The sequence below is a fragment of the Lonchura striata genome, chromosome 7, assembly GCF_046129695.1.
Source record: "Lonchura striata isolate bLonStr1 chromosome 7, bLonStr1.mat, whole genome shotgun sequence".
In the NCBI taxonomy this organism is placed as follows: Eukaryota; Metazoa; Chordata; class Aves; order Passeriformes; family Estrildidae; genus Lonchura; species Lonchura striata.
The window spans coordinates 6613812-6638111 of record NC_134609.1 but is presented as its reverse complement, the minus strand read 5'-3'; the positions used below and the strand labels follow the sequence as shown (position 1 = coordinate 6638111).

Here is a 24300-nt window from a genome sequence, read left to right as displayed (position 1 = left end):
TTATTCACACATTATGCTATCTAATGTAAAATGAACAGTCATTAGATAATTTCCTTGTAAGTGCAGGTGATATTTATTTGAGACTTTAAAATCAATACTATATTTTGCAGTGCAGAGTAAAAACATTTTTTTTCATGACAGACAATTCCATTCCATAATGAAACTAGTGGGAGTTAGGCTCTTTACTTACAGTTCTGCACTCCCAATCTTAATAATTGTGCTTCTTGCTGTTTACTTAGGAAGGGAAGTAAACAGTTTCTTCTCTGCATGAAACTAAAAATATCAGTTGTAGGAAAAAGCATACGAAGAAGCAGAATGTGTCATTCATCTGAAGTGTAAGAATTTGTTTTTCATTCGCTGAGAACCAGATCTCCCATTTATATTTTTGGTGTAAATAAATGCAAAGCAAATGGGGTCAAAGTCTACTGTTAGCAAAGTTCAGCTGTGTTCAGCCAAGGCAATCTTTCTTATCTTTCTTAGGTGGGGTTATAATTCAGAGAAAAAAAATTGCTTCGTATTTAATGAGATTAAGCTAATTACTTGACATCATAGTTCCATTTTTTTTTCCCCAGAAAAGCCAGAAATATTTTATCAGAAGATTCTCCTCACAAACTCTCCAGCTAAACCTGAGTGACAAACACAGCATGCTCCACTAAGTCTTTCATTTTTAATATGGCAATTAGACAGAATTTGTTTTTATTTCTGTTCTCCATATACTTAGAAAAATATGGCATAAAGCAAATCAAACAGCATATATTAGCATAAATGAAAGCCATAAAATACCTTATTATCATGATTTTGTATGAAAGATTTTATTAGCAGGCAACACAGGCCAGACACTAAATCAATTTCATTAGGTAAATGTACCTCCAAGAAGCTTCTGGCAGGGCACACGTAAAGTGGAAAATCCTTCCCACTGATGCAAGCCGTGCGCGTTAATGCACGACGTCATTCTAAATTGGATCTCACACTTAATGCTGATGAAGGCAGCTCCTCCAGACCTGTAGGACCAAAGTCATTACCAGAGCTCTGGACATGCTGAAGAAATAAAACAAACCCCCATAGCTTTTGGGCACATTACAAGCCTATCAGTGGTAGTTGTTTTGTGCATATCTAGCGTGGTTGTTGGAGCCAGTGCAGAAGAGCAGATGTGAGGGCAGACCTCTGGCCTGTGGGGGAGATGAGCTCACACACCTCTCCCATGAATGCTGCTCTGTGCCCATTTCTGTGCGTGCAGCAGAACCGCCCCGAGGCCGCACTGTGCTCAGCAGTGCTCAGCAGGCAGAGCCTGGCAGAGGATGCAGGGTGGCACCCAGCCAGGGGTTGGGTTGGGTGTCTCCCTGTCTGCTCCCTCTGCGCTCAGGCACCGCGACACCTCGCCCTGGCTGTGAAGGGCTGGGCAGAGCTTCCAGGTCCAATGGAGAATGAGCCCCTCAGCAACCAGAGAAATAAGCTGGACACAAGCTGTTGCCTCACCTTAGGGGAGGAGTGGGCCAGCCACCATAGCTCTTCTACTCTTCTTCTACAAAGGCCCCACAGCAACAGGCAAATTCCAGGATTGGACATTCAGGGCCCCAGAGCGAAATTCTCTGGGACAAACCCTTTGTGAACTCCTCTACAGAGGGAAGGCAGCAGAGGAACTGATTATCAGGGATTACCAAAAACACCTAGAACAGCATAAATGTCTGTCCAGCAGCATCATTCTCACTGAAAAATGCACTGTTCTCTAAGATGCCTCAGCCACATACACATCCCCAATATCCCAGTTTAATGACTGGACATACCATGGTCATATCTGATGTATTTTAAATGAGTGATGCTTTCTTGGGTTTATATTCCTCGTCCCATATCTCTTTTGTATATTTATGGCCTAAAATCCAGTGTAGTTCCCTCAGTTCAACAAAATCAGCTAATTTTGGGCTTAGCATCCTCAGCTGTATGACAGAGGGGGTCATGCAGTAATATTGCTGATTGCAACCACCTTTTCTGATTTGGACCTTAGTAGTATTTGTCTAAGCCCAGCAGAGTCACCTCTGCTTAGGAAACAGTGGCTGTTTTATTTTGCTTCTTCAGGCATGCAAGAACATCCAGCATTTTTTATCTGGTTCCTGAATGCAGATGGAGCAGAGTGTTTTACACAGCAACCCTCTGCCCTCTTGCCAGTCTGACAGTCACCAGCTTTCCTACTCTGATTTACCTGAATACAGCTCCAAGATTTTGCAGGCTGAGTACATACCTTTGTGGCAGTTCTTGTATACTTCTTGGAAGCTGCAAGTCTTACAAGGACCAAGAAAATGTTTGGGAAAACAAAACAACCAAAAAAAAGTACAAAGAACAAGAAAAGCTTTTCCCCTGTTTTTATTTTTTTATGTTATTCTTCTCTGCTCATTGCATCCAGTAACAGTAAACAAAAGCCTAGCTTAGACTAGATAATTAACACATTTGGGTTTTATATGAGAAAAAATTTAGATGTGATTAATCCCTCTAAAAGTAAATACAGATCTTACACTGAAGTTGAGGCTGAACTAATGCAGAATTCAGGCTGAAGTAATGTTTGTGAGGGAAATATCATTAGGAAATTTGGGGAAATTCTGACACAGACACTGATAGAAAACTGCTGAGACAAACAAAATATACAATAATACATTGACAGGAAAAAAGATGTGACTATGTCATATGTGGTATAGAAGTTCATCTACATACATGGTCAGTAGCATGGACTCATGAGAAATGGTTCAGGGAGAATCATGTTGCTTTTTTACAAGAGAAATAATAAACAGGAGAACTGGTGTGCAAATCCTCTCTTAATACAACTAAAGCCCCTCTTGAAAGCAGAGGGTTTTTTGATAACTGGGTACTGGTCTTTGAACTGTAATCCCTGGAGGAGTTATTCTTCTGCAGTGGGAAGGTCTCAATGCCAAGGGGGAAATGCACTACCAGTGTTAGGTACATCCTGCATTCTGTAGGACTGCCTTCTCCTTCAAAGTCACTATTCAGCACAGAGAGACAGCATATCACATTATACTGTGAATATGTATATGCCTCTAAAACTAGTAGGCTAATTGAAAGAAAAACACATTTATAGGTGTCTAGAATGCATTTTGAGGGATGGGTAACAGACCAGGGCAACAGCTATGCATATTTGATAATGATCATGTTTGGTACATCCAGCTAGACTAAGAAGTCTAGGATGCAATAAATGTTCTGGTAACTATTAATTTTCTACCCTGGGTGGATATACATATATTTATGAATTACATATTCAATTTATGGTGAATTAAGCTACCTGTCTCTGGAGAGGTAACTCAAACAGTAGTGGCAATGCTTCCCAGCTCTACAGGATGTTCTGACTCTCAAAAGACTGAAGTGCAGCAGCAGGCAGGGAAGCCAGTCTCAGGCATTGCATCCTCATAGAGCCAATTACAGGACTAAAGTGTGATATTTGGGGAGCAGGTGATAGATCTGTGTCCTTTTTTGAAGAGACTTTGACATAGCAATGCTCTGCCTCTGACACTGAAGTTGTCCCTCCTGGCTTTCTTACTTCCCACTAAGTTTACAGCTCCTTCATTTTTGCTCAGCATGGCCAAGGAGCTTTCCTCAGAATTATCCCTGATTTTGATGCTTTCTTTGTACTTGCAAGTGAGCCCTTTCCTCTACCTTCCTCTGCACAGACAGCACCTCCACCCCTGGACCCCATCCTGCCCTGGGCCCCTCACACCATCCCCACCACACCTGGGGCTGCCACGCTTGCTCCCCAAAGCACAGTCCCTGGCTCCTGCCTGCCCCAAGCTTCCTGGGCTCTCCCCAGGCCTTCACCACTACATCTTCCTCCAACAGCTCTGAGATGGCTGCAGAGAAAATCAGATTGAGCAGGGTGCCATACTGTGTTATGCAGACTGTTGAGGAGAAGGGTTATTATGTGGCTGCAGGCATTTCCAAAGGGCTGATGCCTGTCCACACACTGCTGTGATGACTTTTTCCCTGCATCATCCCTCCTATGGCCAACACCAGGTGCTTATTTACAATCTGGGTCATGTTCCCTATCACCCCTACCAAGCTGAAACACATTTACACAACTGCAACTAGAAGGTCTCCAGACAATACTCTTTCTGTTTCCTTTCTTTGGCAAGAAGCCTTTCCCATGAGGACCAAGATTACCACTCATTTCAGTGATACCAAACTGCAGTTCTGGGTGACTGCATTTGCAGCCTGCTTCTCCTGGGAAATGCTGCCGTGTTTCATTTAAAGGTGTATTTCAACATAAAAAGTCAAATTTGGCTAAACCTGAATTAGAAGAACGGATTAGGAAGGCAGAGGAATAATAACACATCAATTTAGCAAAGTTCTTGCTGTGAATATAAAACACTGTGTCAGTAATCTGCATTGATTGCTTGAAGAAAATTCAGAGTGCATGAGCACTCTGTTATCTTTGCACTGCACCTTTTTTTGTTGTGCTTGTACCAATGCATATTTTACAAAGATTAATGCGCTCCCACCAAATCTATACAGTTCTATGAAATCCATAGGAACATCTGGCAAGAACCTATCATACACTTTTTCTGTGCATTCCTTGCAAACTGATTAGTAACCAGTGAATTATTCTTAAGTGAGAGGATAAAAGGAAATGGATCTGTTATTGATGCAGAAAAGAGAACAGTGGAATTCAAATTATGTAGTTCTAGGATGACATCAGGTTGAGCAAAAGACCTTTCCCCCTCAATTTGGAAAGAGCAAGTAGTTATTGAAAGAGTGCATAAAATAGAAAGGCATCACTAAAAACTTCATCACTAAGGAGTTAATGAGTGTCTTTGGCAAACCTGTTATTATCTGGACGTTTTCCCTGACTTCACAGGAATACACAATGTCAGGTTGCATCTTACATAAAAAGGACAGAAAGGAAATAAATGCAGCTTTGTTTTATGAACTGGAAAAAGATCTTTATAAGATTCTATCAAAGTCAGTAATTTATTCCTTATTTGCACCTCCTCTTTGCTTGAAGAAAACCATTTACAACCTGAACTTGTAACTGAAGTTAGAAGCCACATTGGACCATATATCATTCCATACTATCTCAACACCCCCTTAGGAAGTCAGCTTAACACAGCATCAGCAAAGGACTTAAGAGACTGATGAAAGAAGTTTCTGTCAACATGAATTTCACTTGAGTCAGATGCTGAACTGCCACTAGAAAGTTTGCCTATGACTGACTTGCAATTAGACTCTGCACTGATAAATTAAATGAGACTTAGACATGGAAATTGTTAAGATACTTTAAGAAAAGCAGTCAACAAGTTAATAATAATCATTCTAATAAAGGTCTGTTAATTCCAAGGGGACTGGGGTAGTAGCCTACTTTCATGGAAGAAATAGTACTGGAATGAGCAAAGTTTGCCGCACAGACTTTAATTCAATCCACAAAAACTACCAGCAGTGTAACACATCTGGGAGTGAAGGTGAAGTACAATGGCAGGCAACCAAATTTACCAGACAGGCCTCAGGAGGGCAGTTCAAATATCTGTGTCCTTTATCCCCAGTCTAGAGGAGTTGTGCAGCTTTATGTTGACAAGCATTACAATGAGCCATCCATTTTCAGAACTATCACACTAGGAAGATTTACATCATATTTACAAGATCTAGCACTAATTTTTTTTTTTGCAGGAACACACAATGGATCACTATTAAAACACAGGTTTATATCATTAATTTGTCATGCTAGAAGGCAGGACTGTCACCTTCTTTGTCATCAAGACATGTAGGTGAGTGAAAGGCAAACATAACAATGGATTTATGAGGTGCAATGTAATTTTACTCTGCTTAAACCAAATATCTTCAGCCTAACAAATATCATACCCTCCTGAATTCTACTTCAAAATCGAAGAGCATATCCATCAAGGCAATTACCTACATCAAAAAGAGCTGTAAACTGAATACCAGGTATCAAAAAAACTCAGCAAGATGATTTCACCACAGCCTTGAAGCTCTAATCAGTTCTCCTGGGCATCACAGCCTTTAAGCACAGATTTTGGGAAAACTGCAAAAAATCCACGATCTTCAACCAACACCCCTGACTGTAAATACGTCCCTGAAATGTAAGCTTCACCATGTAGTCAGGAGAACTGAACAAGCTCTGGTGGCATCTGGAGCAAATTTACTCTGACACCTCAATCAACAGGGAGCCAGGTCAGCACAGCATGGGGCTTGAGCTGGGGAAGCTCATATCCCCTGTGCTCATATCCCTTTCTGCTCCCAGTTTGCAGTAGGATTATCAAATGAAGAAAGTTATGTATCAAAGAAACAACTATCATGCTAGTGGCACCTTGTTAAAGCAATGATCTGGAGGTTGGACAAGCTGCAGGCTGCACCTACTCCAGAGCCACTGTACACCCAGACTGCAGTCCACAAACATCTCCAAAAGGACAGTAAGGTGATTCCTGTGAGTGCTCACCACTGAGCAACTCACTCACATCCTTGTATGTTTAGGGCCCCAAATCAGTACTTTGTGTTTGTCTTTAATCAAGCTGTGCCAGTGTGCATATTAATTTAAGGCCAGTTACAAAAAAGAAATATGTTAATATAGAGAACAGTCATTACCAGAAAAATACACTGGCCAGTTTCTTAAAAAAATGGGTGAAGGGAAATCCACAAGCTGCAGAAATTATTGGTTCATACTTTTCCTCTAATTATCAACTCAATGAGTGCCCCTTTGTTTTTCAGGTCACTCCCCAATTACATGTTTCCTTTGTTCCACAACATTTAATTCTTTTCCAGTGTTGCAAAATTAACTGGACAGGTTTCTTAATCTTGTGTCTACAAAGAACTTGTTGTAATTGCCATGAATGCTTTCATTTTGCTGGTGTCTGAAATACGATTTGCAGGGGAAGGGGGAGTGCGGGTTGATGCTAGTCCCATCACTAATAACATTCCTGCAGGGATTGTAGTGGTGGGAGTAAAAACCCCAAAGCTTTTATATAATAACAGCATGTGTTTGCACGTGAGCTGCTCCTTTAAGAAGCCTTGGGCTACTGGAAGTAGAGAGATCCAGAGAAAAGACAGCCCCAGAGCTATAACAGAGGGCAGAGGTTAAATCTTTTGGCATATTTACCATAAGAATGGTCACTGCACACCCTCTCCCTGAAGGCTTCACTGAAATAGAAGTGTTTGCCATTGGCACTGCCCTGCTGGTTGAAGGTAAGTTTGGTGTGGGACCTCGGCAGCAATAAGATTTTTTTCTTCCTATTATTTCTGGTAAGAGGGGGGAAGGAAAATTGGAGTGAACGGCAGCATTTGTGGTGTGCAGACCCTGGCTACTGTGGCTACATCACCGAGCACTCATTACTTCTGGTGAGTAAATCAGGGTGAGCTGCAAGCTTTTTGCTGTGAAGATCTGCACTCTATGCGTAGCTGTGGCAGTGAAGTACTTGCTACTCAGCTCTCTTCTCAGGAACCTGGGATGTAATGTTTTGTTGTTGACTTTTAAAGGCAGTTTTATCTTCCTCTGGGGAAAGAAGTTGAAATGACTGATAATCTCTCAATAAAATGGGACTGTTTGTTTTGTGGGTTGTGATGGCTGTCTTACAATCAAACATGATAGCTCCAAAAAAACCTGCAAACTGTTAGCATACATCCAGACTGTATTGGTAGCACTGCAATTAATGGCTGCTGGGTAAAAGTAACAAACCATATCAATTTAATTTAGCCAATGTGATCTTTTCTTAAGGCATATTCCACTTATTGAGAGACTGCAACACAACTGTGAGTTTATATTACCTGGCAGCCAGCAAAGGCTCATAGCTAGGATAATGTTGGTGTCAGTCCCAGGGCCTGGGATCCCATTCCTGCATAGTGCCGATCAGACGGGGATGTTGGAATTGTGGGGCCCAAGAGCAGAGGAGGAGAAGCCCTCAGAGTGGGATAAATGCTCATTAGCTCACCCCATGAACGTGGAGCATGGTTGCTCACCTTTGCTTTGCACCTGAGCTCGTGTCTGGCTGCACAGGAAAGCTGGAAATGCTGTCAGACACTCTTCTTTGGAAGAGAGGGGAAAAAGCTTCTACTTCTTGCCCAGGGCAGGCTGCTGCCTAAACAGAACTAAGCCTGGCAGACAGTCCTGAGCCATGTGCACAGCCTGGCAGGACTGCACTCCGATCCCGAGGGTGGAAGCAGAGGAGGACAGGGACAGCACTGGGGGCTGGCAGAGCCCGAGAGCCAGGTCCTGCTGGGGACATGCTTGTGAGACCCTGGCTTTGCTAGTCCTGACCTGTGCTGGGGGCTGCAGCCTGCCAGGGTCCTGCAGCTGTGGAAGTTCCAGCAAAAAGCCCCGTGGTAACCTTCACTTAAAACTAGGTGTAGTCCAATACATTTATGATTTACTAAACATAAGTATATTCCATAGAGTTTTAGGCAGAATGTGCCCAGTAGATTGGCATTAAAACTTTATTATTGTCATCTGGGTTAGAAGACCAAGCTAAAAAATCAAATATTAATTCACTTTCTGAAACACTCTGAGACAAAGGCAATGAAGACCTCTCCTTTTCTTGTGGCAGCTTCTAAGTGCAGTTTGCAGAAAAACGTTGTGGTTAAGACTTGCATTCACTTTATTAAGTGAACATATTTGCTGATCTAGAAATGAAAATTAAACACTTTTTAAAAACATTTAGTAAGTTCTCTATTTTTACACTCATGCTGACCTTCAGGAAAGCAGAATCTGGTAAAGCCTGAGGCTTCCAAAAAGAGGAAAAAGATAGAAAAAAAATCTGATATAGTAATAACTCTTCAGCTGTACTCTAAATATGCTCAGAACACATCTCTCCTGAAGGCTTCTCTGCATTTGAGAGAGTTGCCATCAGTTTTACCCTGTGGGTGGGAGGTAATCTGGCAGGGAGGAACTAACAACAGCAGATCTCAAATGGCTCCAAATAGTTCTCCTGGAAATACTTTGTTGTATGTTGTGCAATGATAGACACACATCAGCTGTTACTATGGTTATGCCATCAGGCATTAATGCAATAAAGGTAGAAGCAGGATTTCTGACTAGAAAAAAATCATCCATCTTATGTAACTGCAAAATTAAGACAATAAGCATAACTACACTACTTTATAGAATTAGGAGATACGGATTTTTTCTGTGCTACAGCATTTCTTTTTCCAAGAAGAGCACAAAGGCATAGTGCCTCTCATCTAACTGAGACTTAGAGTCTGGATGTTGAGTCAGATCCTCATCAGAGCTAAAATAATTCAGGTCGCCTTGAAAAGGGCATTAAAGGACAATGCTTGAGTTTAAACCAGTGAAGGATGGGATTCAGAGTGGCACAGCTCTGTGCTGGGTGAATAGCTCAGGTTGCTTGGATCCCTCTCTGAGGAACAACATAAACCTATTTTTTTAAGTCTCTCAGTGACTGCTTTTCATAATTAGATTCTTCCTTTCCTTGTATAGTCTGTTGACGAGGGACAGTAATAAGATTGAGCTGGTGTAACCCAAGTACTGTGTAGGCTACCCTGAGAAGCCCAAAGGGAAGCAGGTTGACTGAAACATGGCTGAGGGATTTCTGGGCTTAAGCAAAAAGGAATGTTATGATGGATATTAAATACAAGCCATTTTTCTATCAAAGTCATGCCTGGACATGTGTACACCAGCAGCATGTGCTGGCTGTCAGCTCTCTTGAAACTCACTCACACTCCTCTGCATCTCACTTGCTCTGAACCCTGAACCATGTGTCCCTGCATGGAGCCTGAATATCCCGTTTCTCTTATTATAACAAAAGGCAGAATTACAAATAAGATCAAACTGCTTCTGCTCCACATGACTGAAGAAGTCTGAAGCAGTCTGGCTTGAACTGTCATCTAGGACTTCTCTTCTGAAAGCCTTTGTAACTTGCATGCAGACTGACCACTACAGATCTATTCCCTGTGCATAAGATTCCACTGTAATTATTGTTCTCTCATCAAAGAAAACAGCACTATCATTGTAGTTATTTTCAATTTCCAGTTGAATCACACCAAACAATTCTATCTTTCAGCCCTGCTTGGTTTCTGTCTGAATGGCTTGACAATTATTTCTTTCCGAAAAATCAAAGAGCTCCGAACACCCAGCAATCTGCTGGTTCTCAGCATCGCCCTGGCCGACTGCGGGATTTGCATCAACGCCTTCATCGCTGCCTTTTCCAGCTTCCTCAGGTATGGCACAAAGGTTTTCCCAGAGCATGCTCAGAAGAGCCACATGAAAATTAACTGCTTAAGTTCTAATTAAATGGTTCTCTTTCTACCATAAATCATAGCCAAAATTCTCATGCCCTCAATCTGAAACAACAAAACAAAACCCTACATGGTTCTGCCAGGCAAGTAGAAAAGCAGATTTTACTGCATAACATCACTGCCAGATTATAAGATTGACCAGAGAAGACATTTAGCCAGACAGATTTGCCAGTGGTTATAGAAGCTACTTGAATATCAAAATATCACTTCACTGAACCTCTAGATTGACCCTAAATTTGTCTGCAAGTCTTTATCTGTTTGTTGTGTTGCACTGACTAGCACACATTGACAAATTGGCTCCTCACAAAGGAGGCAAAGTCTTGAAGATCTGGATGAAATGTCAATTTCAAATCTTAAAACCCCAGCTTTTTAATACACAGATGCAGGGTTATATCTTCTTCTCAGTATTAAGAGTACAAATAGCTGTTGTATCATAAGAGACACCACAACAAGAAAATGCTGGCAAATACCTAAAAACAAGCAAAGTAACATTTTTCACAGTGTTTCTCAGACAGATTCTCAGAACGAGCATAGGCTATCATTTTACCCTCTCTGTTAATGCATTTCCAAACATGTCTTCACCTTTCTCTATCATTTTCATAACACATTCCTTGTTTGATAACAGATACTGGCCCTATGGCTCTGATGGCTGTCAAATCCATGGATTCCAAGGCTTCCTGACAGCCCTGGCCAGCATTGGCTCCAGCGCTGCCATTGCCTGGGACAGATACCATCACTACTGTACAAGTAAGGGTTACAATTTACTTCACAACCTTACCCACAAGCTGCAAAAGGCAGCTGGCTTATGTTTCTGGGACTCAAAGCAAGCACATACTTATTATTTGTGTATCTTATATATAAGTTTGTTTTTCTTACACACTTGTTAGAGCAAATATAAACAGTTTCTCTAAAGGACCTCTTCCCATACAGGGGAAATTATCAACCACTTTCAGGAGATATTTCCTTGTCTAGATCACAACCAATTTGTGACCCTCTTGCCATGCTTTCTTTTAATCCATAAGTAAACTTTAAATCAAATCCCAAATAAAATCCAATTCTTCATATTGAAGAAAAATCTATTCATCTTGGGCTTTCATCCAACACCCTGCTGTGTACCAAACAGATCATCATGTCCATGCAGAGTTTACTACTGACAGATAAATTTGGGGTAAGCAGAGAGCTGCCTCTGCAGAGGCGGTGGCTGGAACAGAGCCCATGCAGAGGCACGACTGGGCAGACACAGCTCATCAGGCCCTTTGTGCAACACAGGTATTTTGGAGTGCAAGAGGCTTTTTTTACCCACAGAGCCTTTCAGGCACAGCCTCCACATGATTCCACCAGCAAATGGCAAAACACACCCAAAGGACACAGGGAATATGGTCAGTCTGATGATCCTGTTGAGGAAAGGCAGCCAACTTTGTTGTTCTGCAATTTCTGCAGGAATCCAGCTCAGGCAAAGAAATCCTTTTTCATGTCTAGATAAAGGCCCCAAATAATGCAGGCTGTGAGCTAAATCCGTACTAACACCCCTTGGACACTGAAATGCATTTGGAGCTAGAGAGAAGCATCTGTATTTTACAAGAGAGAGCCTGAAAATAAGCGTGTCTGGGAAAGACATTTTACTCTCTGCCACATTAATGCTTTTGTGTCATGCGCTCCCACCAAGAACATACACTACATTAAGAGGACAGAAGGACCTTCAGGGCACAAGCTTCTTTACTCTGCTCAAATTGTTACTTACTGGTGGCCAAACATGGCTCCTAAAGTGAACATTTTGAACAACAAAACAAAACTAAAAACCCAGAAGGTGCTCATGCCCTCTGGTTATTCCAGTAAAACCAGCCCCTTCTAGTTCAATTCTTCACATGCTGATTGCAAAGATTAAGTCATATTTCATAGATGTGCTACACCAAGCCCACAGGCTGTGTTCTCAATCCATACATTAAACTCCTGTTGACACCAGTGCGAGTTGCATGCCTGTACAGAAGGTACAAAATACCTTTACCTAAAATACAAATCTATCAGCCTTTTATCTTCATTCCCCAGGACCTGGTACTCCTTTGAGGCTCAATTACATCATCCCCAGTTTTTTGTTATGTCCTAACAGTTTCCCAAGAAAACCTTCATTGTGGCATTCCTCAGCTTGGCACTTGATTATTCACTATCTGTATTTCTGGGACGAAAGAGCTGATGAGAATGTAAGAAATTACTATGATGATAGGATAACTTGGGACTTTACAACCATTCTGGATCCTAATATGACAAATTTGTTCACCAACATTCTGAAAATTGACCAGGTTTTTAGATTTGGAAGTCAGCACAACCCTGAGTGACAAAGCACTACCTTTAAAGTGTATTGATAACTAGACAAGTCACTCACCAGAAATCAGGTTGATGTTGCTTGGCATATGGAAGAAAATAATATTATTGCCCCATGTGGCAGAGAAGGTCAGGATATTTTACTCTCCCCTCTCTTGTTTTTTGGTATTTTTTTTTTACTTCTAGGCAAGCACACTGGGCAACTCTCTGTTCATCCCCTAAGTGTGGCTCTGGGGTCTCTGAGATGCTACTTTCACAGCACAGAGGAGAGAATTAACCTAAAAAAAGAGAAATAACCTAAAAGTATGCAATAAGAGGAGAGATAGCAGGGGAGTCTGAAGGGTATCAGTGTCAATCCCTGTTAAGATGGCAAAAAAAAATTAAAATTTGATCATTAGGAGGAAAAGGAGAAAACAGAAGTAGTTATATGTTAGTTCCTGACAGTGAAGAAGAAAAGGGCAGATTCTGAGGAAGCTGTCCCTCAGCAGCCAGGTATTCAGGACAGAAGGTGACAGTTTAGATCAAGGCAGCTCCTCTCTGGCCATTCACATTGCCATTAGAAGTTTGGATCAACTTCTATATGAGGACAAGTTTGGGAGGAGAGGAAGGATTCATAAGCACAGCATAAAGTTATAGATTTAAAAGGAAAGAAAAAAATACAGATTTTTAACTTGCATTTAGGGGGAAACAGAAAATCTGACATGATTTATATCATTGTTCCTTCCAATATCATAAAAAAGAAGACAAAACCAGCAGGGATTTCACAGCAGCATTCAATTTCTAAAAGCAGCATTACAGTGACTTTTATGTAATCCTTAACAACGGAGGTAGCCTGGGTTGTTATATCAGTATTCAAAGATTACCAAACTACCATTTGCTAAAATGGCAGCTGTCAGCTCTGTCAAATTAGGAGTAAGTCCTAAACTCCTGTCACACTGACTGTATTCCCTTCATCTAGCTTTGCACCTGGATCAGCTTTCCCTGACACAATGATGATGTTTTTACAGATCTCATGTTTTTCACTGAAGCAAGACAGTCATCAAGATTATGGTGAACCACGGCAAAATAAATTTTAAAATTGAGTAAAAAAATCCCATAAATAGGTTATTTTAAAGAGCTTTTTATAATGATATGCACAAAATAAGCTATTACACATTACAGCTTTCTTATTCCTACAAAAATTGAGTACTTGTGACCACCAGTGACTGGTGCTTTTTGCACTGCAGATGAAGTAGGTGCTAACACCTATTTTATTTATGATTGATATATATTTTTCCTTATCAGATTTTCAGACATTTCTGCCTTTGACAAACTTAGCTAATTTTAACTGATGCATGCCAGTAAGTTTGGTACAAGCCATACACTGTCCTGGTATATATTGTAATTTAAAATTATACAGCTATTATAACTTAACCATTTGCAAGAATGAGAAAAAGGGACTATTTCTCCCCTCCCTCATCGAAAATCCTGTTGACCTTTTATTTCAGACACTCATTTTAAACAGCAGACTGAAATCTAGCTGAAAAGTAGCCTAGTGTCACAGACGTATTTTTCAGTCTGTGAAAATCAGCTAAATGTTTGAATAAATCATAAATCTCACAAAAATACATTCATAAATGCTACCAGAAACTAAACCCCAAAATATAATTATGATTATATCACTAAAAACTGGCTTTCATGATCAAAAGGATTAAGGTTCCATGCTCTATCTAGAACTTTCTAGAAGTTCATCTTTCAACATCACAATTTTAGTAATCTTTGAATGATGAGGGAGCAGTATTCCTGTTCCAAAGCAATTAGAGAAATCATTTTAAATTCCCTGTATTTCTATTTCACTGTGTGGAAAAGCAGGGCCTCCCTTTTGCTTTTCAAAGAGAGAAAACCAGAGCCAAGAGTGATTGGATTTAATGGGACCAAACTGCCAGCACTGGGTCCTAATTAAGAATTATATCTGTAAGCAGACGCTGAACCTCATATATGTGCATTTAATTGAATTAGGACCTATACAGCTATTACATCAAATTTTATCAGGCCAAGAAAAGTCATTTAAGGTAAAGTGATGGTCTGCTGTGCACAAAAACAACTGAACTGCTCTCAACTTGTCCTCTTGCTTTCAGCCTTCTCAGGGGAGGGCATTTTTGCCATGTGAGCACAGCACGATTCTTTCACTGTTCTTGTATTGAAAGTGTTTTTTCTGAGTAAAACTAAAATAATCTCAAGCTTGTTTAATTTACATTCATACATTTTTTAGCTACTTCCGATGTGTGTGTGAATATTTTCTGAAGGGTCAACCAGCAGCTGGTTTCACCAGGTCTAAAAATAAATGCACCTCATCCCCAGTCCTTCACCTCCCAGGGACAGATCGGAACTGGCCTGAATCTTCTTGCCTGCTGTCACGATGCTGTGTCTAAGGGCAGACAAAAAGACTGCTTCCCAACCTCAGTGAAAATGACATCATTACTTGTCCCTAATGGGAGATTGGATTAGAAAGGAGTGCTGGAAAGTCACTGTTCTCCTTGCTGGCGTCATGGGCTGCTCAGCATGGGCATGATGACAGACACTGGCCTCAATAACAAAATTATCCAGACCTTTTCACATGCAAGCAGTGAGGCTAGCACAATATCCTGCAGCAGCAAGGAAGCCTCCCTGCCTGCCTTCTCCATGAATAAATACTTCCTGTGTCTTCTCAAGTTTCCAGTCTTCCATTACATTCCTAAAGTATTTGATGGAACCAGATGGGATAGGCACAAGGGAACATTTTATTATAAAATTAGAAAAAAATTACTAATGCTGAGCTTCCCATTTCCTGTTATAGGCTAAGTGATGATCTTAAGGGCAAAATTACTTGTCCAGTAGTATTTTTAGAACAAGCTCTGTTCTCAGGTTGTATATATATATTCACATATATATTGATGACCAGTAATTTTAGAAGAGAGTATATGAGATATACATACATGCTGTGCACTCCTGGCCTGGCAGGAAGGAAGAAGGCATGGGCTGGGGAGTGTGTGCAGAGTCACATTTCTGACCTGACCCACACTCTGCAATGGGACTAATGTTTCTTCAAACACTGTTTATTGCATCACACTGTTCATTCTACTCGCTGCCTTGTCTGTGTCTTAAAACACATTCCCAAAACACAAGAGTATAATGTTTGTAACAGCAGCTGTATCTCCAGTGTGGTACAAAGCTGAGCAGCTTGCTGTTTCCTTAAAGCTTCCTTCATATTTTATGGAAGACTGATTCCTCCAGACTCAGATCAGCTTCAGGATACAAAGCAAGAACAACTGCTTGTTTCTGCCTGAGGCCCAAGGGCCTGACAGCTGTTTCCAGTGGTTTTGTTCAGGGCACGGAGACCCCCTTTCCTCTTCCCACAGGGAGCAGGCTGCAGTGGAGCACAGCTGTCTCCATGATGGTGTTTGCATGGCTGTTTGCTGCCTTCTGGTCCGTGATGCCCTTACTGGGGTGGGGGAAATACGACTATGAGCCGCTCCGAACCTGCTGCACCCTGGACTACAGCAAAGGGGACAGGTGAGGGCCAGGGCAGCTCCCACAGGAGCAGAGTGGAGGCTGCCATCCCCTGGGACAGCCTTGGTGGCACACAAACCCCCTCAGCTGTGCCCAGCACTGTTCCTGGGGCAGATGTCCCTCCCCAGCAGCTGGGACAAGGCAGGCACCACCCCAGGCTGCCTGGATTCGCATGGTGGCACACGGAACAGCTAAAGTCAGCTTCCTCTGTGGGAGAGGCTGGTGCTCCACTTTCTGCCACTCCCTCACTCGTCTATAGGCTGCATTTTTCCTGGGTTTAGGGCTTGAAACTATTTCAGAATGTTTTTGGCTTTATGCAGGCCAGCACAGATGTCTGAGTAGTGGTGTTTGGGTTTAGAATACAAATATCTGTTGTGATTTTCTACAAGACTATCCATCCCACACACACAATAGCATGGCACAGCTTAACTGGCCTTCACTGAAGCACATTGACAAAAGTGGTTTTTGCAATTTTAAAACTACAATTTGGTAAATATTTACAGCAAGTTTACATAGTTGCACTAGAGTTGACTTAACACCTCTTTTTTTTCTTTCCTCCTCACCTATCCCAGAAACTATGTCACATTCCTTTTTGCTCTGTCCACTTTCAATTTCATGATCCCAGGCTTCATCATGCTGACAGCCTATCAGTCCATACACCAAAAGTTCAGGAAAACTGGGCACTTTAAGGTAAGAAAGCTCCCTGAATCCCTGCAATCACCATGACAAAACAGGGTTCCATTCAGTAGAGACAAAGTCCTTGAAAAACAAGAATTTCTTTCACAAGGACTTTGACCCAGCTCCTTCTGCCCCAGTGCTACTTGAGTAGGAGGGTAGTGCAACACAGGATGGGGCCATTCAGAAAGTTCATGGAAACACCATCCTTGGAAATGTCAGCATTTTACCAGATGGCCACATTTGCCCCAACCTAGTGATGTAAACAGTTCCCCATCAAAGAGGAAGTTGCAATGGTGATCCTGAAGATTTCCATCCATCAACACTGGCCCAACTCTCCTCAAAAAACAGAGCATACAGAATATTTGCCAATATCATATCAATGTTTATCCAGGGAATTTTATCTCAGGAAGGATTGTTATTTCCTGCTTTGCTACAGGCCTTTGGCTTATGGCTGAGGAAGTCAGACAACTACAGCTCTGCAAGGAAGCACGCAGGCACCCCATGGGGGAGAAGGGCCTTCCCATACACATTGTGTTAACACTTGGCTGAGGAAATTCAAAAATCTTTATGAGCTGGAAACAAAGGAATTGTTCTGGTGTGGCAGGTTTATGGGAATCTAATGTGGTGATTATATGAGTTGTTTGCTGAGGTGCAGTCTGGGGCACTATGCATGGCTGGTGGGCACGGCCCAACCCCTGCACTCAGTAAAGACAGTCAGATCTCAAGATTAATGTTATATTGACAGAGACAGGCAGACTTGATTGTAGCTGACTGGAATAAATACTTGTGCCCTCTATGTATTTCTTGAACAAATATCAGTGTTCATTATTATGTCTATTACTTTTTTCCAGTGAGTTTGTATGCACTAGCATGTGATTTCTTTCTTATGATACTCTAGCTCTGCAGACAAGTTACAATGCAGAAAATTTGAGGATGAAATTTTTACTTCCTTAGTCATTAATATTTATAAGATACTTGGGAACAGCTAGCCATGAAAACCATGGATAGGCCCTAGCATAAAGGACAAGAAATTCTCCTACCGTAAGAGAGCTACTGCATCTGTACCAGCATAGCAGTGGCCTCACAGTTTGTCTACAAGACCATTGAGGAAGTCAGCAAAATATCACTCCTTTCAATCTGCTTTTAAATTCTCACACTGCTCTCTCCCCTCAGGAGCAGTTTCTGGCCATGGCTTCTATATCTAGCACACACAGATTTATCTGATCTACCATAAGGTGTTTTGCCACCTCTGTCACTCCCCACCCACGCCCAGGATCAGGGCTTTGGTGCTGCTGCACTGTTCTGTCCCACATCCTGTTGGCTGATCCTCTCCTGCTACTGAACACAAACAGTCCCACAGTACTCTCCCATCCATTTGTTGTAGTGTGTGACTGTGAAACACAAAGAAACCTATTGATCTTGTTTTCCAGTTTAATACTGGTTTACCACTGAAGACACTGGTCATTTGCTGGGGTCCCTATTGCCTCCTGTGTGCCTACGCAGCAGTGGAAAATGTGACATTCATCCCACCAAAATACCGCATGGTACGTCGGTGCCACCCCAGAACCCAAACTGACGTTCTCCTCACTCCCCTCTCTCTGTCTCTATGCAACATTTCCCATTTACTCACTTCTGGGTTTCGTTGTAAAAAACATATATAAGAAGTAGTCCTTTTGCTCAAAGCATTCTGTTCATCTACAGTTTTTTAGTGAAAACAGGTAAGCACAGTGATACAACGGCCATTGCATTACTGCTTTGATCAAGCAAAAAATGTAGGAAGTCAGGGGTATTTTTCTTCAGCAATTAGTTAGGGGTGTGTAACCTGTACTGTTCTGTGCCATGTAGGAGTTTTTGGGTCCTTCCCAGAGTGAGGTACCAGCTCAGAATTTTCAGTTTTAAAGAGACTGGTTGTTCCATGCATATTTCTAATACCTCTCTCTCCTCAAGGAAGCTGTCATTGATCACTTCTAAGGTTCTGCCTCTTTTTTCCCCTTTCTTCTATGAGTCTTGGCTCCAAAGCCACTGCTGGGACTCAATAATATCACATCAAATCTTTCGACTTTCATTCCCCAAAATGAGTCCCTTTCAAGTCACCAAATGCATTACTGTATTCAGTATCCCACATTAAGTATGTTAGCAACATCAGCCTATTTATCCATCCAAAGGTGTCCATGGCAACACCTTTCACTCCTCCTAAGCGTTTGTATTCACTCTCAACTGAATTGTCCCTGTTTCAGGCAATGCCAACCTAAACCCTTTCTCCTGGAAGCTATAATTTCCTGAATAGGACTTCCCACTAGCCAAATTGCTTTTACTTCTCCCTGTCTTTGAGTAGCAAGCTAGTGTCATTGGAGACAGGCTTTTTTTTTTTGTAAAGGGAAACTAAACCTAGGCTGACATCAGCCCATTGGCTTCTCAGTGTGTTTTCCTGGTAATAAATATCGTGTCTCATGACAGATTCCTGCTCTTATTGCCAAGACTGTGCCAACGGTGGATGCCTTCATATATGCCCTGGGAAATGAGAACTACAGAGGAGGAATATGGCAGTTCCTCACAGGACAGAAGATTGAGAAAGCAGAGGTTGATAACAAAACTAAATAACCCATTATGGTACTAAACAAAATTACTGCAGGTACATCACTGAAAGCAAAATTCAAGAGAAAACCGAGTGCATTCTCTGATATGTATGTGCAAATGTGGTTCCACATTGGAAAGGCTGTGCACTGGCTACAAACAATGAAGTATGGAAAGAAAGCCCTCCAGATAACTGTCCAAACCATCATGAGCTGCTTGTCAAACAAGCTGCCTTAAACCTGTGTCGATTGTCATCAGTCTCATTTTATAAGTCACTATGAATAAACTATGTGCTGGAAAGCATTTTTTTCTCCTGATAAAAGTTAACATAAAAGCTCAGCAAATTAACTGCAGCAGGATATTCATTTACCCAGTGAAGCCTCATCAGATCAATCTGTGCAGGTTGTCCATATGGTAATGTCTGGATTACCAGAAGATTAAACCAGTATCCAGTATTGACCACATGTCTGTATAAATAACTTGTTCATCTGAACAACTCATTTTCAGTGCACTCAAAACAAGTATTTCCAAATTTCCATCATGAATCTGACATCCTAGTTCCATAAAAACACTTCAGTGAGCATGTTTCCCCAGTAAGGAATATTGGCTTGGCTCCTATTCAAATGAGTTACTGCATGACATTCAGCTTTGTCACACACTAAACTGCATTGGATTGTGCAGCTGCTGCTTAGTAGGACAATCAAAAGCTTATAGTCCCTCATAAAACACATTCATCTTTTTGTTGAACATTGAGCAAAAATTAAAGGGAGGTATGAGTCAGATTCTGTTCAAAAATGTCATAAGAATAAAAAGTAACTTCACATCTTCCATTAAATTTCTCTATGTTCTACATAAGAGAGCAATCCATGGATCAGTGGTGATTAAAGAGTCTGAGTAATTAACAAGTCACTTTGATAATTATCATAATTTGTATGTATTTTAAACTCTCAAAATGTCCATTTTAAACACTTGTATTTGTCCGTGTTGCTCATATTGCTTATGGGATGAAAAACTGTCAGTTGATATTGCCTGTTATTCCAAGATGTGTCTCAGAATTGCCCATTTGTAAAAAAAAAATGTGCACAACACAGATTAGGAGAGATTTTATGCACAAAAAAAAGCAAACCTAATTGATACTTACAGGGACCACATGGTTCACTTCCAAGCACTGACAGTGAAAGGATTTTTGCAACTAACCAAAGAAAAATCTAATCCATCCTTTTGATGCCTTCCAACATACTAAAAAGGAAATCAGTTGCTTATGAGATACAAAAGGGTAAATGGTACAATCCTGCAAGCTAAACAATCAGTGGGTAGAAAGAACATGTCTAGAAATAGGGAATAAATGTCATTTTGTCAGCAGTTAACCAGCAGGATCCCATTCAGAGATGTGCTTTGGGACTTCATGAGGTTCAGTCTGGTCACAAACTACCTGACAGAGCACCGAATAATGCCATGACAAAATTATGCAGAATAACATATAATGCTGACAGCCAAGACTTACATCTTAGGTACACATAAAGTGAGCAGATGACAAAATGTTTGCACTGATAAGTGCAAAATAATGTGTCTGGGCACAAAATTATCTCTAAGTATGTATCTACAGTGACAAGTTCTAAATGTGCAATTATCTCTTTCTCAGGAAAGAGGCCTGGGTAGGTCTTGCAATCACCAGCTCCATTGTCAGAGGGGTCACAAAGATAAATCCCAGCAGAATGCTAAAAAATAACTAAAAAAAGAAGTAGGTAACAAAATAGAACACAGTGACACCATTTGAGAACTATTTGTTCAAACTTAGTGAACAGGGTGCATAGTTAGGGTCATTCCAACTCAGAGAGGATAAACTAGAGATGATCAAACACAGGGAGAAGTTTGAACACAGTAGCAAGAAAATGGAGTGTTGGCTCAGAAGAGATGTCTGATGAGGAGAACAGAGACAGCCTTATTGAACCAGGGACACAGGGCATGAGAGACAGACTGATTGTTTGCTGCTCCCAGCAGCAGAAGAATGATGGGGTATACAGTAAAATTAGTTTGAGATGTGCATTTTCTGAAGTTCATGGTTTGAGGAGTGTTCTTCATATCTGCCTACTGAAACACATTATGGCTTACATAAAAAGACTGTAATAATCTAATAAATAACAGCTAAAGACATTTCGTTGGGGACCGAGTCCCTTTGGCTTAAAGGAAACATACATCAGGAACTCATCTCAGATTTTGGCTCTTAGTCCATTTGGAGATTGACTTTTGACTTGCTCTTACTACAAACTTTCTAATGTGGGAGTAGAAAGCAGCAGAGCTGTTTCTTCATTCTGTTGGACAGCCACAAATCTAAATGTGCCTCTGCTTAGGTTTGTGCACTCTTATTCATATTGATTACTGAGAAGTAGTGATGGGGAAAGCTGACTTAGAGAGTATAACATGGGTAAATGGTATTAAAGCCTTGAGACAAATGGGGCCTCTGTCCCAAGCAGCAACCAAAGCTGTCCTCTGGACCCCACTGAATAAATGCAAGGTAACAAAGTCACTGAAACCTTTCAGATGGTGCAAAACTTACAGATGAATTGTGAAGAACACAGGGTATGTTCATATGGCCCAGCATAGTGCTATAAGCCTGGGAATAAGCAGAGGCAGCAGAGTGCATTACAGCGAGATGAGAACAGCCTGTCCCACCCAAGAGAGAGACCTCACTTCAGATGGTTTCCTGTGCACATTGGGTCAGAAATTCCACCTGGTTTCACTCTGCACCTCTAAACCTAAAGATGTACACAAAACTTGAGTGATTTCTCTTGTCATTTATCTCCCCCCTAAATATCTTCAACAAATGCTTCTCAGCCAGTCAGGTCCATAGCTGTTCCAGCCTGAGGGTTCCTTTATACAAGTTACAAAAGCTCCTGACTGAGTGAAGAGAAGTAAACAAAGCATTGGAACAAACTATTCAAACTCTAGTTTATTGCCTTGGCTGCTGACTTCCTGCCTGTGAGGGGAGGAACTGAGGTTTCTCATGGCTCATTTATTGGATTATGGATACTTAAAAAAAAAAAACTGAAACAAAAAAAGTCATAGAAAGAAAAAAGAGAGTTTTGAGGGACTGTTCACCAAGACCTAGCAGTACCTGATAACTGGTCACTCTTCTGGCTATGACTAGTTCTCACCACTGGTTTATCCATGTTAAGAAGGGGTGATGACCACTAACAAGTGTTTAGGCTGATGGGCTAAAGAAGTGTACTGTGCTTCAGGAAAATGTCTGAAAGCAAACTGCAGTGCATCAAGAAGCCCAACACATATTTCCAGTTAATTACACAGTTTATCCTTAGCACAGTCAGCCTTCACCACAACATGCTGGCCCAGTGCCCCATGGCACTGCTGGTTGTCCAGGTCTTGCCAGTGGGTATCTCTTACCATCCCCTGCCACAACAAAGTGTTATCTTGAGTAGTTTAGGCTGAAGTATACAAAATCCCATAAGGGTCTTGCACTCTGGAGAGTCACAGATGGCTAGAAACAGGATTTACATTACCCTAACCAAACTACAGGCCAGTGGGGTATACAGGGGATGCAAGGCACTCCTATACACGTAGTATTCCACCTATTCTCTAAAGCAAACTGCATAAGAGCAAAAATTGGAGAGTCAGCTTAAGCCAGTCCAGCCAATATGAACAGCAGTGATTAATACCTGTCCTGTCACTAAAGATGAGAGTGACTACAACAACTGTGTGCCCACTGTTAAAAGTAATTAAATGACACCTCAGGTTATGTCACATAAGCCGCTGGAACTCTTTGCTGGGGATATTTTGAACACAACCAAAATAGAAGTGGAAGGTGGGCCTCTCCTTAGGCTTCAATTACTTGAGTCAGTATCCAACCCCTCTTAACACCCAGTGATCTGCAGCATTATATCCAATATCACTTAAACACCCTCCTGTGCCTCTCACAGGCAAACTAATACTGCTCATTTGTGTCAGAGTGAGCATTGTGACACACTGATGAAAAACAGACTCTCAAAGAAAAAACAGAAGGCAATTTTTCCTCCTTATCCTTAGATACAAAGTGTAATTTCTACAGGTTTTCTTTCAGCAGACATAAATGCCTCACACCTCAAACAGCATTTCACACAGTTCTATGTTCAAGGTTATTAAACGCCCACAACTCCAAATGAAGTTACTATGTCCTCAATAATGCTGCAAATCCAGATCTGGCTGACTCAGCTTTCCTGCACTGCCCACACTCACAAACACCCTCCAGTTCAATAAAAGGGAGTCAGGTTTTTCTGCAGTGCACATTCCTCATGTGCCTCACACACATTGTGATGTGTTTTTCCCAGCACCTGCAATACAGCTGATGGGAGCGTTACACAACAATTCTTCAATAGGGCCACAGGAGGAATCTGCACTGTTCCCAGTCTATCATCATGATTCTTTGAACAGCATTACTGTAAAACAGGGCAGTGAGCTGGTTTTGTCATCACAGAGAACAAAAAGGGCTGCCAAAATCTTAAACATGGACCCAAGTGCTAGTGATTGGTTTGCTTCAACAATGACACAAAAAGTGAAATATAAGATCCTTATAGCATGATGAATGGCAAGTGTTAGTCACAAGTACTCATCCTTCCTGTATGTCTCACTTAAATTTCTGTTTGTGTTCCACCTACAAGGATGACAAAGTAGAGGCTCACACCTCAGCCCATGATAGTGAGAGTTTGCATGTTGGAGTTAAACTGCAAAAATATTTGTACCATCATGCCTTTTTATACATATTCCCATTTGAGATTGTTAGACAGAGGATTACAGTCAATGGTCTGTATGAGCTACCCTGACCAGGCTAACACAGTAAATACTCACAGGGCTTTTTGTTATGAAAACAGACACTTCACTTTCTGCAGAGAAAAAAGGAGGGTGGGCCTGGTGCATTAATATTATGTAAAATAATAAGAATTTTCAAATGGTGAACAC

General features: G+C 41.4%; 1 protein-coding gene across 2 annotated transcripts; it reads left to right on the top strand.

The window, feature by feature from the left end:
* The first annotated feature begins 7031 nt into the window (after window positions 1-7031).
* Window positions 7032-20255, top strand: RGR (retinal G protein coupled receptor). 2 transcript variants are annotated; one of them, XM_021536148.3, is made up of 7 exons: window positions 7032-7188; window positions 10017-10173; window positions 10877-10998; window positions 15948-16101; window positions 16671-16788; window positions 18207-18320; window positions 19234-20255. In XM_021536148.3, exons 1-7 carry the CDS (start codon window positions 7110-7112, stop codon window positions 19375-19377), a joined length of 888 nt encoding a protein of 295 aa, XP_021391823.1. In that variant the 5' UTR covers window positions 7032-7109; the 3' UTR covers window positions 19378-20255. The 2 variants fall into 2 exon arrangements, with proteins under 2 accessions (XP_021391823.1, XP_021391824.1); XM_021536149.3 differs by lacking the exon at window positions 18207-18320 and having other exon boundaries at window positions 7034-7188.
* Window positions 20256-24300: the final 4045 nt, after the last annotated feature.